This window comes from Quercus lobata, chromosome 2, assembly GCF_001633185.2.
Source record: "Quercus lobata isolate SW786 chromosome 2, ValleyOak3.0 Primary Assembly, whole genome shotgun sequence".
Taxonomy (NCBI): Eukaryota; Viridiplantae; Streptophyta; class Magnoliopsida; order Fagales; family Fagaceae; genus Quercus; species Quercus lobata.
The window spans coordinates 1,100,242-1,114,817 of NC_044905.1; the positions used below are offsets into that span (position 1 = coordinate 1,100,242).

Sequence of the window (14,576 nt, forward strand, 5' to 3'; positions counted from 1 at the left end):
GGAAAGACCCTTGGTAAACAGATCAGCAAGTTGATCATGAGTGGAAATGAATTTAAGAAGCAAGTCATGTCGGAGGACCTTTTCACGAACAAAATGGTAGTCAACCTCGATGTGCTTTGTGCGAGCATGAAACACAGGATTGGAGGCAATGGCCAAAGCACTAACATTATCACACCATAGAATCGGAGGTTGAGGAAGAAAGATGCCAAAATCTCTAAGGAGCATTCGAAGCCAATACAACTCAGCAGTGGTAGAAGCTAATGCACGATACTCAGCCTCTGTGGAAGAACGAGACACAGTGCATTGTTTCTTAGCAGACCAGGTAATGGGGGAATTACCAAAAAACACTACCATACCAGTAATAGATCTTCTATCCACAGGATCCCCAGCCCAGTCTGCATCACTATAAGCAGATAAGGAAATGGGACCTGGAGTAAAAGCAATCCCAAAATGAAGGGAACCTTGAAGATACCTCAGGATGCGTTTAGCAGCTTGAAGATGATTTTGGGTAGGTGTGCTCATATGCTGACAGGCCTGTTGAACAGCAAAAGATAAGTCTGGCCTGGTGAAAGTGAGGTACTGTAATGCTCCAACAAGGCTCCTATAGGATTTAGGATCAGATAAAAGGGTGCTGTCATTTGGGAGAAGATGATGATTAGGAGAGCAGGGGGTCTTACAAGGCTTGCAATCAGTCATGCCAAACTTCTTGAAAAGATCAGAGGCATATTTGGACTGATGCACAAATAAACCAGAAGAGGTGTAGTCAATCTGGAGGCCAAGAAAGTAGTGAAGCAGGCCAAGGTCTTTAAGATCAAACTCCCTGCCTAAAAGTGTGATGATGGTAGAGACAAAGGAAGAGCAATTACCAGTGATGATAATATCATCCACATAGAGCAACAAATACACAATGAAAGAGTGATGCCTCAGGATGAACAAATTGCCATCAGCAGCTGAAGCACAGAACCCCACATGAAGTAGTTGAGATGTAAATCTCTCAAACCAAGCTCGAGGAGCTTGTTTGAGACCATAGAGGGCTTTGTGAAGAAGACACACATGAGTAGGAAAAGAAGGATCAACATAGCCTTGAGGTTGAGCCATAAAAACCTCCTCCTTGAGAAGACCATGCAGAAAGGCATTGGAAACATCCAATTGCTTCAATTTCCAACCATGTTGTACAGCTAAGGCAAGAAGGAGTCTAACAGTGGCAGGCTTGACAACTGGACTGAATGTTTCATCATAATCCAAACCATACTGCTGGAGATAGCCCCGAGCCACCAATCTGGCCTTATACCTGGCAACAGACCCATCACTATGCCTTTTAAGCTTATAAACCCATTTGCAAGTCACAACATTCTTATGAGGAGGGAGAGAAACCAAGGACCAAGTCTGTTGCTTCTGTAAAGACTGGAATTCAGCATCCATGGCAGCTACCCATTGAGGATGTTTAGAAGCAATTTTAAAGGAAGGAGGTTCTGCATCAGTATAGTCACATTGTACCTGCATAACCTTAGGCCTATATATTCCATGCTTAGACCTTGTAACCATAGGATGAGTGTTTGTGGAGGAAGGAACAAGATCAAGAGGAGCAGGATTGGAAGGTGAGACAGAAGGTTGGACAGAATTAGGTAGCACAGAAGGAGAAGGGGCAGATACTGAGGAAGGAGTATCAACAGGAGTAGGAACAACAGGGATAGGAGAAGAAGAAGAAAGAAATGAGGGAAGGAGAGAAGATAACAAATCAGAATCTGAAGAAAAGGAAGAAGTTTGAGGAGTAGCATCAGATATAGAAGATGCTAGAGAAGTAGGGACAGGATGAGACAACCAATCAGACAATGAAGATGAAAAAGGAACATGAGGATTAGTGAGATTGGGATTAGTGGCAAAGGGAAAGAGAGTTTCATTAAACAAAACATGGCAAGCAATATAGATTCTGTTGGATGTAGGATCAAGGCAAATGTACCCTTTAGACAAAGGTGGATATCCAAGAAAAATACACAATGTAGACTTAGGTTGCAGTTTGTTCTTATTATAGGGTCTAAGAAAAGGATAGCAAGCACACCCAAAGGATTTAAGAGCATGAACAGAAGGTGTTTTAGAGTACAATCTTTCCCAAGGAGACTGAAACTTTAACACTGATGAAGGCAGCCTATTGATAAGGTAAGTGGCAGCAGTGAAGGCATATGACCAGAAATTGAGGGGAAGATGGGACTGATAAAGGAGAGCAAGACCTGTTTCAACAACATGTCTATGCTTCCTTTCTGATACTCCATTTTGCTCAGGGGTATGAGGACAAGAAGATTGATGGAGAATACCTTGAGCAGAACAATAGGCTTGAAACTCAGCATTAGTATATTCAGAACCATTATCAGTTCTTAGAATTTTAAGTTTGGAATGATGTTGAGTTTCAACCATGTTCTTGAAATGCTTAAAGACAGACAAAACTTCATGTTTAGATTTGAGCAAAAACAACCAAGTGAACCGAGTGTAATCATCAACAAAAAGTACATAGTAATTAAAACCAAGTAAGGAAGTAAGAGGAGAGGGACCCCAAACATCACTATGCACAATTTCAAGAACTGAAGTTGAAACAATTGAAGTTTTATTCAAATGAAGTCTGTGCATCTTAGCACTTATACAGTGTTCACAAGAGGAACAAACCTCATCAATCATGGACAAAGAAAGAGATGAAAATACAGGCTTAAGAACAGAATATAAAACTCTAGAGTGAGGATGGCCAAGCCTGTGATGCCAGAGCAGAATCTGATGTGGTTTGACAGACACAAAGGCAGAGGACTTGAAATGGTGCAGGGATGAGGATAGATCAGAGAGGGATGGAATTGGATAGACCCCATCCTTACTCAACCCTGCATAGAGGATCTTCCCCGTGGGCAAATCCTGAATTAAGAACTTGTTGGCATCAAAATAACAAAAAACATTATTTTGGAGACATAGTTTATGAACTGACAGAAGGTTAGAAGCAAGGTCAGGCACTCTTAGAATATTATCAAGCCTAAAGTTATGAGTTAGAGTTTGAAGCTTACCATTACCAATGTGAGTGACTGGCAGTTCCTGACCATTCCCAACAGTGACAGTCTCATTGCCTTGAATAGGTTGTTGATGAAGGGACAGCTGTGACAAATTGGGAGTTACATGATCTGAGCAGCCTGTGTCAGTGAGCCAAGAGTTTGAAGCCTGGACTTGAGCAGCATTGGCCACCATTGAAGCAAGTTTAGCAGGGGCATGCCTTCCTTGATATGCAAAGTCCATTCGATGGTAACAATCAAGAGCTGAATGACCATTCTTGCCACATATCTGGCAAGTAGGCCTACTGGATTGACCTTGATTTGGAGAAGACTTAGGTTGATTAAAAGACTGAAATTGAGATGGAAAACCTTGATTACCAGGATTAAGACCTTGGAACTGAGAGCCAGAACCACCAAAACCTTGGAACTGAGAGCCAGATCCACCAAAGTTGGAGTAATTTCCCCCACCAAATTGAGAATTCATTCCACCAGAGTGAGGTCCATGTCCACGAGCACCTCTCCCTCTCTGGTTGTAGTTTCTTCCTCCTCTTCCCTTAGGAAAGCCTTGTGAATGGAAGTTTGCAGCCATAGCCATAGAAATTTGATCAACACCATTAGATCTTTTCTTAATAATTCTCTCTTCAGCATTAAGTAATGCATTCAATTCTTCTATGGACAACACATCACTCCTAGTTCTAATAGCAGAACTAAAAGAGTCATAGCTAGATGGAAGACCATCAAGAACAATGTGAAGAAGCTCCTCATCATCCACAAATACAGACACAGCAGCTAATCTGTCACAGGCTTGCTTAATTCTCTGAAAATAACCATCAATTGATTCATTCCCTTTCTTAATTGCATTCAATTCATTACGGAGACTCATAACATGAGACCTTGAAATTGATGCAAATCTTTTCTCTAACACTCTCCAAACTCCTCTAGCAGATTTTTGCCCAACTGTGAGAGCAAGAATTGCAGGAGAAAGAGTTGAATTCAAGAATGTGAACATTGCCTGTTCACGATTCTTCCAAGCTATGAATGCTGGATCAATTTCAGTAGTAAAATTACCAGATGAATCCTTAAGAAATCTATCTGGAGCAGTGACTGAGTCATTAAGAACCTCAATCATGTTGTAGGTATCAAGAATTACCTCGATTTGATGTTTCCACACCACATAATTCCCATGATCCAGCTTCACAGTCATCATAGATGACATATTTGACAGCAACAACAATGAAGAGTTCACTGGCAGACTTGAAGAAGCCATAGCAGGCACAGTACTCGAAGAAAACGATGAAGAAGATGAACTGGACTGAGTAGAAGCCATTGATATGGATCAATGCTCTGATACCATGACAAAACCACTCTCTATCTCACTGTTACTGTGTTGCTCAAACCAGAAATGAAAACAGAGACTGAAAAGATAAACTGAAAAGCTTCAATATTATTGCTATCAAGAGAACAATACAATCCAATAATTATACTGGTGAATGGACACAATATATATACAGGTACATCAGTGAAGGAGGGAGACGAAGCTCAACTGATTCTGGTATAACAGAATCATAACCGCCTCACACGAGCCATAACAGAACCATACACGTGCGTGATCCTTCAGCCTTCAATAACTGATATAGTCTAAACGACATCGTTTGGGTTTAATGAGAAACGACACCGTTAGACTTTAAGCGTGTTTTGTGTTTAGCCATTTCACTACACGACACCGTTTTGGACTGAGAACTAGCCGTTGGAATAGTTGCTTCTTCTCCTTCAACATTTGATTCTGAGCTTGCACTGTCAGGCTTGATGGATTGTATCATTGAATATAAACATTTGAAAGTTCCTTTATTTCTTATTGGATACTGATTATGTAGTCTTGTGTTATTATTGAAAGTTTGAAGTTGCAAAATGTTTGAAGTTGCAAGATACAATTGATTCTATCGAGTCTGCTGGAGATGTTAGTGTCCATATGCATATGCATATAAATTAAGTGCCTTCTGATAGCAATAACGTGGCTATGGCTTTATAGTTTATAGCTTTGCTTGCTAGTAATGATATTCATCATACTCATGGATATGCCTCTTTTAATGTTATCTTAATTGTGGTGTGACTTTATGTTAGAACCTCATTCCTTTTTTCTTGTGTATGTGGTTGTTTCTAAAAAAAATAAGTATAGTTAATTTATTATCAATAAAATTTCTAAAACGATTAATAAAAAGAATATATTTTGACCAACTTTCTGTAAAATAAGCATATAAGTCATCAAAAAAAAAAAAAAAACTACATTATATTTGTGTACATTCTTATTTGCTTAGGTACATCTATACTTCTATTTCACAGTTTTTTTTTTTTTTCTGCAATTATTTTATTTTACATATAATTTGTATATGTCTAACTTCATTGAAAATAATTATAAAAAATTTATATATTTTTGTTAATTTTTTTAGTGTTAAATTGTTATAAGAAAACAAGGAAAAAAAATAAAGAAGCAAGAAATTTTAATTGATGATTTAAAAAAATATTACTTTTAAAAGGGTTTAGATTTAAGAGCTTAAATTGGTATATAAGTAATAAATTTTAAAATAATTATACAATAAACTCCATAATTTGATATATATTTTAAAACTAAACTCTAAAATTATAGATGCACAAATGATTACTATGAAGCTATAATTTTTTTAATAGTTTAATATGTGTGAGGGTAGGATCCAAATGCAGCATAGAGCCCATGGGCCCAATTCGAGGATGGAAAAAGGGCCATTCGCTCACCAATCCGGGCTGGACATGTGGATAAGAGTTTGAGGAGGGAAGATGTAGAGACCCAACATCCGAGGAGCCTGAAGAGCGAGTGCTCCTCAGGAATTCCTCAACTAGTCACTTACACCAAAGGACAAGTCATCGAGGAAAACAATAGAGACGTGCAAGTAAAAAAGAGAGGAAATATCTGGGTAAAGTGGTCATCACCTCCGCATTCAATGCACTGTACCACCTCAGCTAGCCGCATTAATGAAAGAATGATTCCTGAACAGTAATCTCACAACTCACAGCACACTCTACCACCTCTAGCACGGCCTTGATGGGACAAGCATCCAAATTAATGCCTTGAGCCATACAGGTGGAGGGCTCAAATGCAATGGGATGGACTATATAAAGGAAAGAAATCCCTCCAAGAAAAAGGATGGAACATTGGAGGAAAAAAGCAAAAACTTAAGAACATGACCTTGTATTAAGAACTTGAACATTCTTGTATAAACATTGCCTCCTCAGCCGGACCTAAGGAAGTGTTAATTCCCTACTTCGTACTTCTGTTACTACTCTCAAAGCCCTAATCCCACTGACCTCATAATTGCATCATAATAACATATCAAAGTTGACATTGCAAGCCCATACTCTAACAAATTAATTACACTGGATCTGAAAAATCTAATTCCACTATTTTAAGTGGGCTTCGTATTAATTGATTGAGTGTGGTTGTGTCAATTGTTTAATATGTAATATGATGATGTGACATATTAGTAGGGGTGTTCGTGGTGCGGTGCAGTGTGGTTTTGGGCCATTTTTAGCACCGCACTTTGCGGTGCAATTTAGCTAAAACCATAACTGTACCACGCCTTGTTTTTGCGGACACATGTGCAGTGTGGTACAGTTTAGAGTTTAGCCAAAATCATAACCGCATCGCACCTCATTTTTGCGATCACATGTGCAATACTATGTATAAAATGCAGTTTGAAGTCGGTATATTTTTCAAATTTTGGGCTTTTCTTACTTAGCCCAAAACTAATTTTTCCCTTTTTTTGGGCCAAGTTTTAAATTATTGAGCTAGTTTTTCTTTATTTTGGATTAGCTTTTCTAGTCAACACTTGCTAGGGTTATTAAAATTTTTTTTTTTTGAAAACTAGGGTTGTTAAAATATTAATAATATATTTAATATTAAAAATAAATAAATATATTAATATATAGAGAGGGTGCAGTGCGGTTTTCTTATTATAAAACCGCAAACCGCACTGCACCATGCGGTGTGGTGTAGTGCGGTGCACTATTACTTGCAGTGCGGTGCGGTTATGCCATTTTGTAGACGGTTTTGGTGCAGTTTTTACGGTTTGTGCAGTTTGGTGAATACCCCTACATATTAGGATTGAATAAGTAAAACTTGGGTTTTACTCCACATCCTTATAAAAATTAATCTCTTTCAATTTTAGTAAGAAGGTAGTTTTGAAACGAGATTCTTCAAGAACAAAGTAATGTAATATGGAAAACCTGTATTGGCAGGTGTGTTCAAGTAAATCAAGTATTTGTCATGATTTCTTATAAAAAGAAAGAGGTTGTTGGTTTTAATGTCAATGATTCATCAGGTAGCGTTTCTTGTAAATATTTATGTTTAACACATCAATTTCACAATTAATTTTTTTAAAGTAATTTCACAATTAATAATAGCAAGCTAGAAACTAATATGATTTTATAGTGGTTTTGAAAGAAAATGAAGTGCTGATAACAATTGTATGGTATTTCTGTTCACAGGTTACCAAACCCAGTAGAATGAAAAACTAAAACAGTAAGAATTTGGGGCTATCAATTAAGTGATGATAACAATTGTAAAATGTTTGTTAACATATATCTTTTTTTGAAAAAATGTTAGCATATATCTAATGGGTCACAAATCACAATATTAATCTAGTACCAGAACTCTTCAACATGTAACGGTATTAAATCAAATAACCAAAAGATTCATTCCATTCTATTATATATGGAAATCTAAAGTAGCACGTGGTGGATTCTTATTGTGACTTGTGAAACGTTAGCAAAACGACTTTCAATTTATGGTTTGCTAAGTTATGATTTACATGAAATGCCTTTCAAAAAAAAAAAAGATTTACATGAAATGGTTGAGACCAAAAAAAAATAAAAATAATAGGGTGGTATATCGTATAACAAATGATATATGGTATATCGTTAGATTAAATATAACAAATGATCGATATATGGTACACCGTAACTATATATATAGTCATGATCATCTATTTTAACTGTATTTTTAAATGACGTAACATTTTATATATTGTTAGATTTAAAAAGTAAAATTTTAACCATGAAATGAAGAGGATCATATTCCATTTTGCATAATCCTATTATACTAGCACAAGATCCTCAACTATTGTAGACATCTAACTAAACTAGTATTTCTACTCAAACAAATCAACATAATAAAGATATTGATCTACTATAGGAAAGAAATTAGATCTAAAATCATAATCAAAATCCAATTTCAAATGTAAAGTTGAAGCCAACTACGAGACTTACAAGCAACTAAATAAAATGAAATGAAGTAAGAGATATATAATCTTCAAGATAAGTTGGGCTCCTATCTTTAGGCCAGACTATTACTGAAGATTGACATGATCTTCTTAACTGCCTTTAGAGCCCAATCTCTTTTGATGTTAACCTTGAATTGTAGGATGATAATCTGTGCTTAATTGGGAACATTACTAACACGATAAAGACCATGTTTCTTCCCCTATTGCTAGTAAAGACAAAACAAGGAGTTCAAAAGCCTACTTTTTTTGTGGACATGCCGAAGTCTATTATATGAATCAAGAGTAGCGAGTCTAAATGGAAACTAAAACAAAACAAAGCTCTACAGTACGAAAGCAACTGGGAACCACTGGACCCACAATGCCAGCCCATTGACACCATTTTTGAATGAGCACTCAAGCAATAAGCAAAAAACATGTGACCTTGTCATCTCCATTTTTGTTTTCATCTTCTGACTTCGATGATTCTATGATTTTCCTCGTGTCTTTTGGGGGGTACATATCGTCCAACAAGTAGAACAATTAACAAGTCATAAATTGAAAGTTTTTGTTAACGAATCATAGGTGAAATGACATTTCTCGATTTTTTTTTTTTTTTTTTTAAGGGAAATGACATTTCTCGATTTTTTTTTTTACGGAAACATATATACTTCTTTTTCCATTTCTTCGCTAAAAAGAAATTTGAAGATTTGGTTGTAATCTTGGCTGAATTTAGGGCTGCAAATGAGTCAAACCAAGACAAATATTGAAAGTTCAAACTTGTTCATTTAATTTTATTTTAAATACAAGCTGAGCTCAAACAATTTACAAACTTAGACAATATACATACGAAAATGAACATACATATTGGTTAGTATTTTAAGAACTTAAAAAATATACATATGAACCAATTTACTAACTTAAACAATATACAAGTAAAATTTTCAATATAGTCAAATCAAGCCTCATGTTCATGAGCTTGTTCATTAATATATTGTTATGTTTGAAGTTGAATTTGACTAGTTTGCTAAATGAATAAATATAAACAATTTTTTTTCCAAGCCCAGCTCAAACAATTCGGTTCATATAAAGCCTAGAAAAATTTATGTCATTTATATTCACTTTTGTTGTTAAACTGGTTTGGCAATGACAACCACAAATGTCAAACACAACTTTGCCAATTTCATGAGAAATGATTCACCTACTTCCAGTGACGGAGCCAGAATTTTAGTTTAGGGGGAGCAAGATTAAATATAAAGGTACATGTAAATTATATTTTGTTCTCATCTTTTTTCAATTTTTTTCGATGCCTAATGTAAGAGTTGAAATATAATAGTCACTGTTATCCTTAAGGTATTCTAAATTCTAAGATGATTATAAGTTTAAGTAAATATCTTAAACAAGTAAAACACATAAACATGAATGAAAAAAGGTAAATTAACAGAGAAGTTTTCATGCTAAATCTGTATTAGGGAACAAAAAATGGTGATCCAACTTTTTAAAATCTCTTATTTATTTTGCTACCTTTACTTTGCTTATGATTGGTATATCATAAAGGAGAGAAGCAATTTTGACTTAATAACGTTAGAAATATTATTAAAAAAGAAAAGAATACATCTAGGTGTACCATACAAAGAATAGTAGAGATAATAACTGATATGTGGCAACAAATCAACACAGTAAAGATAACAACTAATGTGTGGCTTGGGGTGGGGTCAGGAGGGGCCCTCATCCTCCCTAACTCCGCCCCTGCAGCGGCTACGAGAAGAGCCCTTCCCAATCTCACAAGGATATGGGCCCTACCATGAGTCCCACGTAAGGGCCCACACCCAGAGTGAGAGGTGGGGGAGGAATCCAATAATTTCTCCAATTTCATGCTATCCTTTACCAATAACTTTTCCCTTTTTTTTTCTTTTTTTTTTTTTTTCTAGTGGTTCACATTAAAAACATGAATACTTCCAAACGTAGTCACGCTCATTAATTACCTTTTATTTATTCCTTGAAAGGGAAATTAAGAAAATATAAATCACGTTTTTTTCTCTCTAGTTGTGTCGGTTGCTCTATATGCATTTTGGTCAACCGCCGCCCTCACTCCCCAAACTTGTATTTTTCAGAAGTTTTTAGTTTTATATCAAAACTTTTCTTTTTCTTTATAATATTATAAAAACATTTCTTAGCGTCATCAGATGGATAAAGAATATTGATTTAACAAATATGATTCATAAAACCAAGGTAGTTTTGATGACAAAGAATATTGATTTAACATTTTTTTTTTTAAGAAGATTGATTTAACAAATATGATTCATAAAACCAAAGAAGTTTTGATGACAAAGAATATTGATTTAACTTTTTTTTTTTTTTAGAAGATTGATTTAACAAATATGATTCATGAAACCAAGGTAATTTTGGTGACAGACCTTATAACCTGAAATGAATTTTGTACACCACATTAACATTTTTCATCTATTATATAAGACAATAAAAACCTTTATAAAACAATTTTGGATATACATGTGCTAAAGTGAAACATTTTAATTATAAAAAGAACTTTAAAATAAATATCAAAAGTTGAGTACCAATTATCATTATATAATGTAACATTAACAATAATATAGAGTGATCTAAAATTTTCAAGACCTTGTGTACTGGTATTACAACAGAGCTCCTTTTTATTGAAAAATAAAGAGTTGTATCGTAATACCTACGTAATAAAAGTGGTATCACCGGTCATAGCTCATATCTAAATCAAGCACATACATTTTGATCATTCCAGATTAGGCAAAACAATGTATTGCATCTTAAGCCCGACTGTCATAGATAGCACAAATGCACAATCCAACCCCACAAATAATAATAGTAATAAAAGAATCCTAAAAATTTATCAAAGTATTACCACAATGCATTCATATAACCACTGTAAATCAGAATCGTTTACAGCAACAAACCGTAAAAACTAAAAACTAAAAAGCTGTACTAACAAAACAAAAATTCTAATCTGAAATCTCAAGTCTTAGACTCTCTTTGTCCTTTTGTAATTTCCTGTGAACCCCAAATTTCTCAAATTCATTCCTCTTCATTTAAATCCCTCAAAAGTCTACAAACCCCATTACCCAAAAATATTAAAATATTATTAAAAAAAATTTGAAAAGAAAAAAAAAAAAAAAAAAGCAAACCGACAAATGGTTAATTAGTAAATAACAATGTAATAACTAAACTAAAAGGTAAATTTCCAGATCTTGATCCGAAGATCTACCTTACATTTGGCGTCAACTACGGAAGCCACCGACGGAGTCTTGGATTTCGGTGCAACCCCTTTGATAGTCTGACACGTAACCCTAATCCCCACCTTCTTGCTGTTTAGCCCTCCCATCTTCACCTTCACATCGGTGTCCATCTGAACCTTCATGGGCACCCCATTTTTTCTCTTCAGATCCGATCTCAGAGAGGTCGCCGAATCCGTATCTAAGTCCTTGGACTCAGTCAGAACAGCTCTGAAGCTCGTCTCGTTGTTCTTGTTGCTCACAAAAGCTGGGATAGACCCATTAGCGAGTTGTACGGAGCTGGTGGAAAAGGCTGTGAGAGTGAACGGGTCGTAGAAAAACACGATGTGGGAGTTGGGGTTTTTGGAAGTAAGCGTGAGGTTGAATAACGAGTTCAGGTGGGAGGCTGAGGGGGAAGAATCCGACGTGGCGGCGGTGAGGTTGAACTTGGCAATGCGGAGAGAGTTGATGGAGAAGTGTGGCTTTTGTGGGTGGTAGAGGACGTAGAGAGCAGAGCCAGCTATGGCTAAGAGTAGAGCTAATGCGAGCAAAACAAGAATTGACCAAAAGCAGCAACAACAGCAGTTGATTCTGCGGCGGCGGCTGGGGCGGCGGTGGTGATTCCCGTACTGGGGTTGTGGGCGGTACGGGTAGCGGGGCTGCTGCTGTTGGGGTTTGGTGGTGGCGGCGGTGGCCGGTGTGGTGGTTGTGGGAATTGGGGTGGTGGTGGTGTCGTTGTTGTTGTTGGCGATGGGCTTGGAAGAAGGGTAAACTCTGTCAGTCATTTTGTCAAACAACAAATGAGCAAACTGAGAGAAGTGGGAATATAATCTTTCTGTGTCTGTGGGCTTATCACAGTCACACGTTGCAGTAGTTCTTCTTCTCTTCTCTTACACACTGCGTGTGTCTGACTTGTATGTGAAGCAGTGAAGGAAGGTTGTTTTTTCCTTTTACTTTGTGTGTGATCTGGGAATCGGACATCTTACTCTTATTTAGATCCTACACGTAGAGTTTTAGTCTTTAGCCTTTTTTTTGTCTGTGGTGCTTGACATGTGAATGTGGGGTCCTATCTTACTTGGTCTTCGGATCAAATGGTGGGAACGGATGACCATGTTTGCTATTGATTAGAGAAAATTTTGGATGTGATATTTACTTTTTAGTATATGAATATGAATATTTGATAAAAATAATAAAAACTAATTCTGAAAATTCATGTGCATATTATATTCTAAGTTAAGTTAATTTAAGTGTATATATATATGTGTGTGTGTGAAACTTTATTTTTGAGACTTGAACTCCGATTCTTGCGAATACAAATATTCTATATCACTTTTTATGTACTATTTTATGTTCAACCAAACACTATTTGTCAATAATTTGATTTTACTTTCTTTATAAAATAACTGAAATTTAAAATAGAAAGTAATCATACATATGGAAAGTGATTGGTAAAATATAAAGTGGTATAGAAGATTTGCATTTGACTCTTACCACCCACTCCACAAAAATTTCATACTAGTAAAGTAACTATCACGTCAAAGCCCAAAGGTACGCAGTGGTCTATATCATATTGTTGGAACTGGGAATCCAAAAACTTGAATTTCTATAACAAAAAATTATAATAATTTCTTTTGATTTATATGGAACAAATAGTGAAGTTCAAATTTTTTTAAAAAAAATTATTATTCCATCTCCTAGATTTGTGATAAACAAAATAAATACAATATAAAAATATATTTTCTCCTTAATTATCCAATTGAACATTCCTAACCTTATGCAAAAAATAAATGAATAAATAAACATTCCTATTCATGATTCATCACGTAATCAATTAGAGAGGTGACAGGGAATTGGAAATGAAGAATTTATTTGGCATCACAAAGGAAATATAAATTGGTATAAAGACATGAGTCAAACGGAAAATTATTGAATATTCTAGGAGTATCATAAATGCGTACTCTCTTCTCTCACATGAATTGTAGGTCCTACCATAAATTTAATTATTATGACCCATAATTATGTAAAAGATGAGAGTACGCATTTACGACCAACCAAGGTTTAGTTTATTATGGCCAACCAATAAAAAATAAAGACACAGGTTGGCAACTTTTTATACGGTAGATCTCAAACTACCAAATCACTACCCATAAAGGCAAATAGAACTCCCACCGACGACCCTTGGGCCCTTGATAATTGTTCTAAATTTTGGCTTTGCTTTTGGTTGTACTCGTGTGACTAATTTGCTAACTAATCTCACTCAGTAATTGCATTAACTTGACTCCAAAGTCAAATAATTATTAGTTAATAATTACCCTATTAATAATGCTGCTTTCGAGGTTGAAACTTGAAAGTATGGCTAGCTAAGCATTGTGATTACAATTTAGTTAGAACTTCGAAGAGGCTTATATAATACTCCAACCAAACTCGTACCACAACCATCTTTTTAACCTGCAACAATAATCTCACAATGTCTTACAAGTTACAGCTCATCAAATTAAAACTCATCACATAGATTAACTACCCTGATTTTTCCTAAATAATAATAATAACAAATCTGCTCACACAACATTTTCATAATAATGTTTAGATGACAAATGGTTAATGATAGATAATAAAAAGAAAAGTGATGTCATTGGTGTAACCGTATGATAGATTAATGTCATTGTCATTTAGGTTTTGTTGTAAAACCGTTGTACATATTAGCACTAATGAAAATAAATGGCAAAAAAGAAAAGTGAGGACACTTAGCATTATGAGAGAGTAATATGACTATACAAGTATTTTGGGATAACAATAGGATGTGTATAAAAATATTAAACTGCATATAAAAAAATCATATAGAAAGAGAGAGAGAGAGAGTCTCGCCAAGGTGGAGTAAGGTGGGATGAAATAGGTAAAAATTTATTGCATCATTTGACTTCTTTATTTAAGGTAAGATAAACGCTCACGAGAGAGACCGGTAAAATTAGGGAAAGGCCAATGCATTTTTCATCCCAATAAAGTTT

At 35.5% G+C, this 14,576-nt stretch overlaps 1 protein-coding gene across 1 annotated transcript; it reads right to left on the reverse strand.

Annotated features, from left to right (window-relative positions):
- Positions 1-11,048: 11,048 nt before the first annotated feature.
- On the reverse strand, positions 11,049-12,588 carry LOC115977728 (NDR1/HIN1-like protein 6). The gene has a single exon (XM_031099746.1). The coding sequence runs from the start codon at positions 12,354-12,356 to the stop codon at positions 11,526-11,528; it is 831 nt and encodes a 276-aa protein (XP_030955606.1). The 5' UTR covers positions 12,357-12,588; the 3' UTR covers positions 11,049-11,525.
- Positions 12,589-14,576: the final 1,988 nt, after the last annotated feature.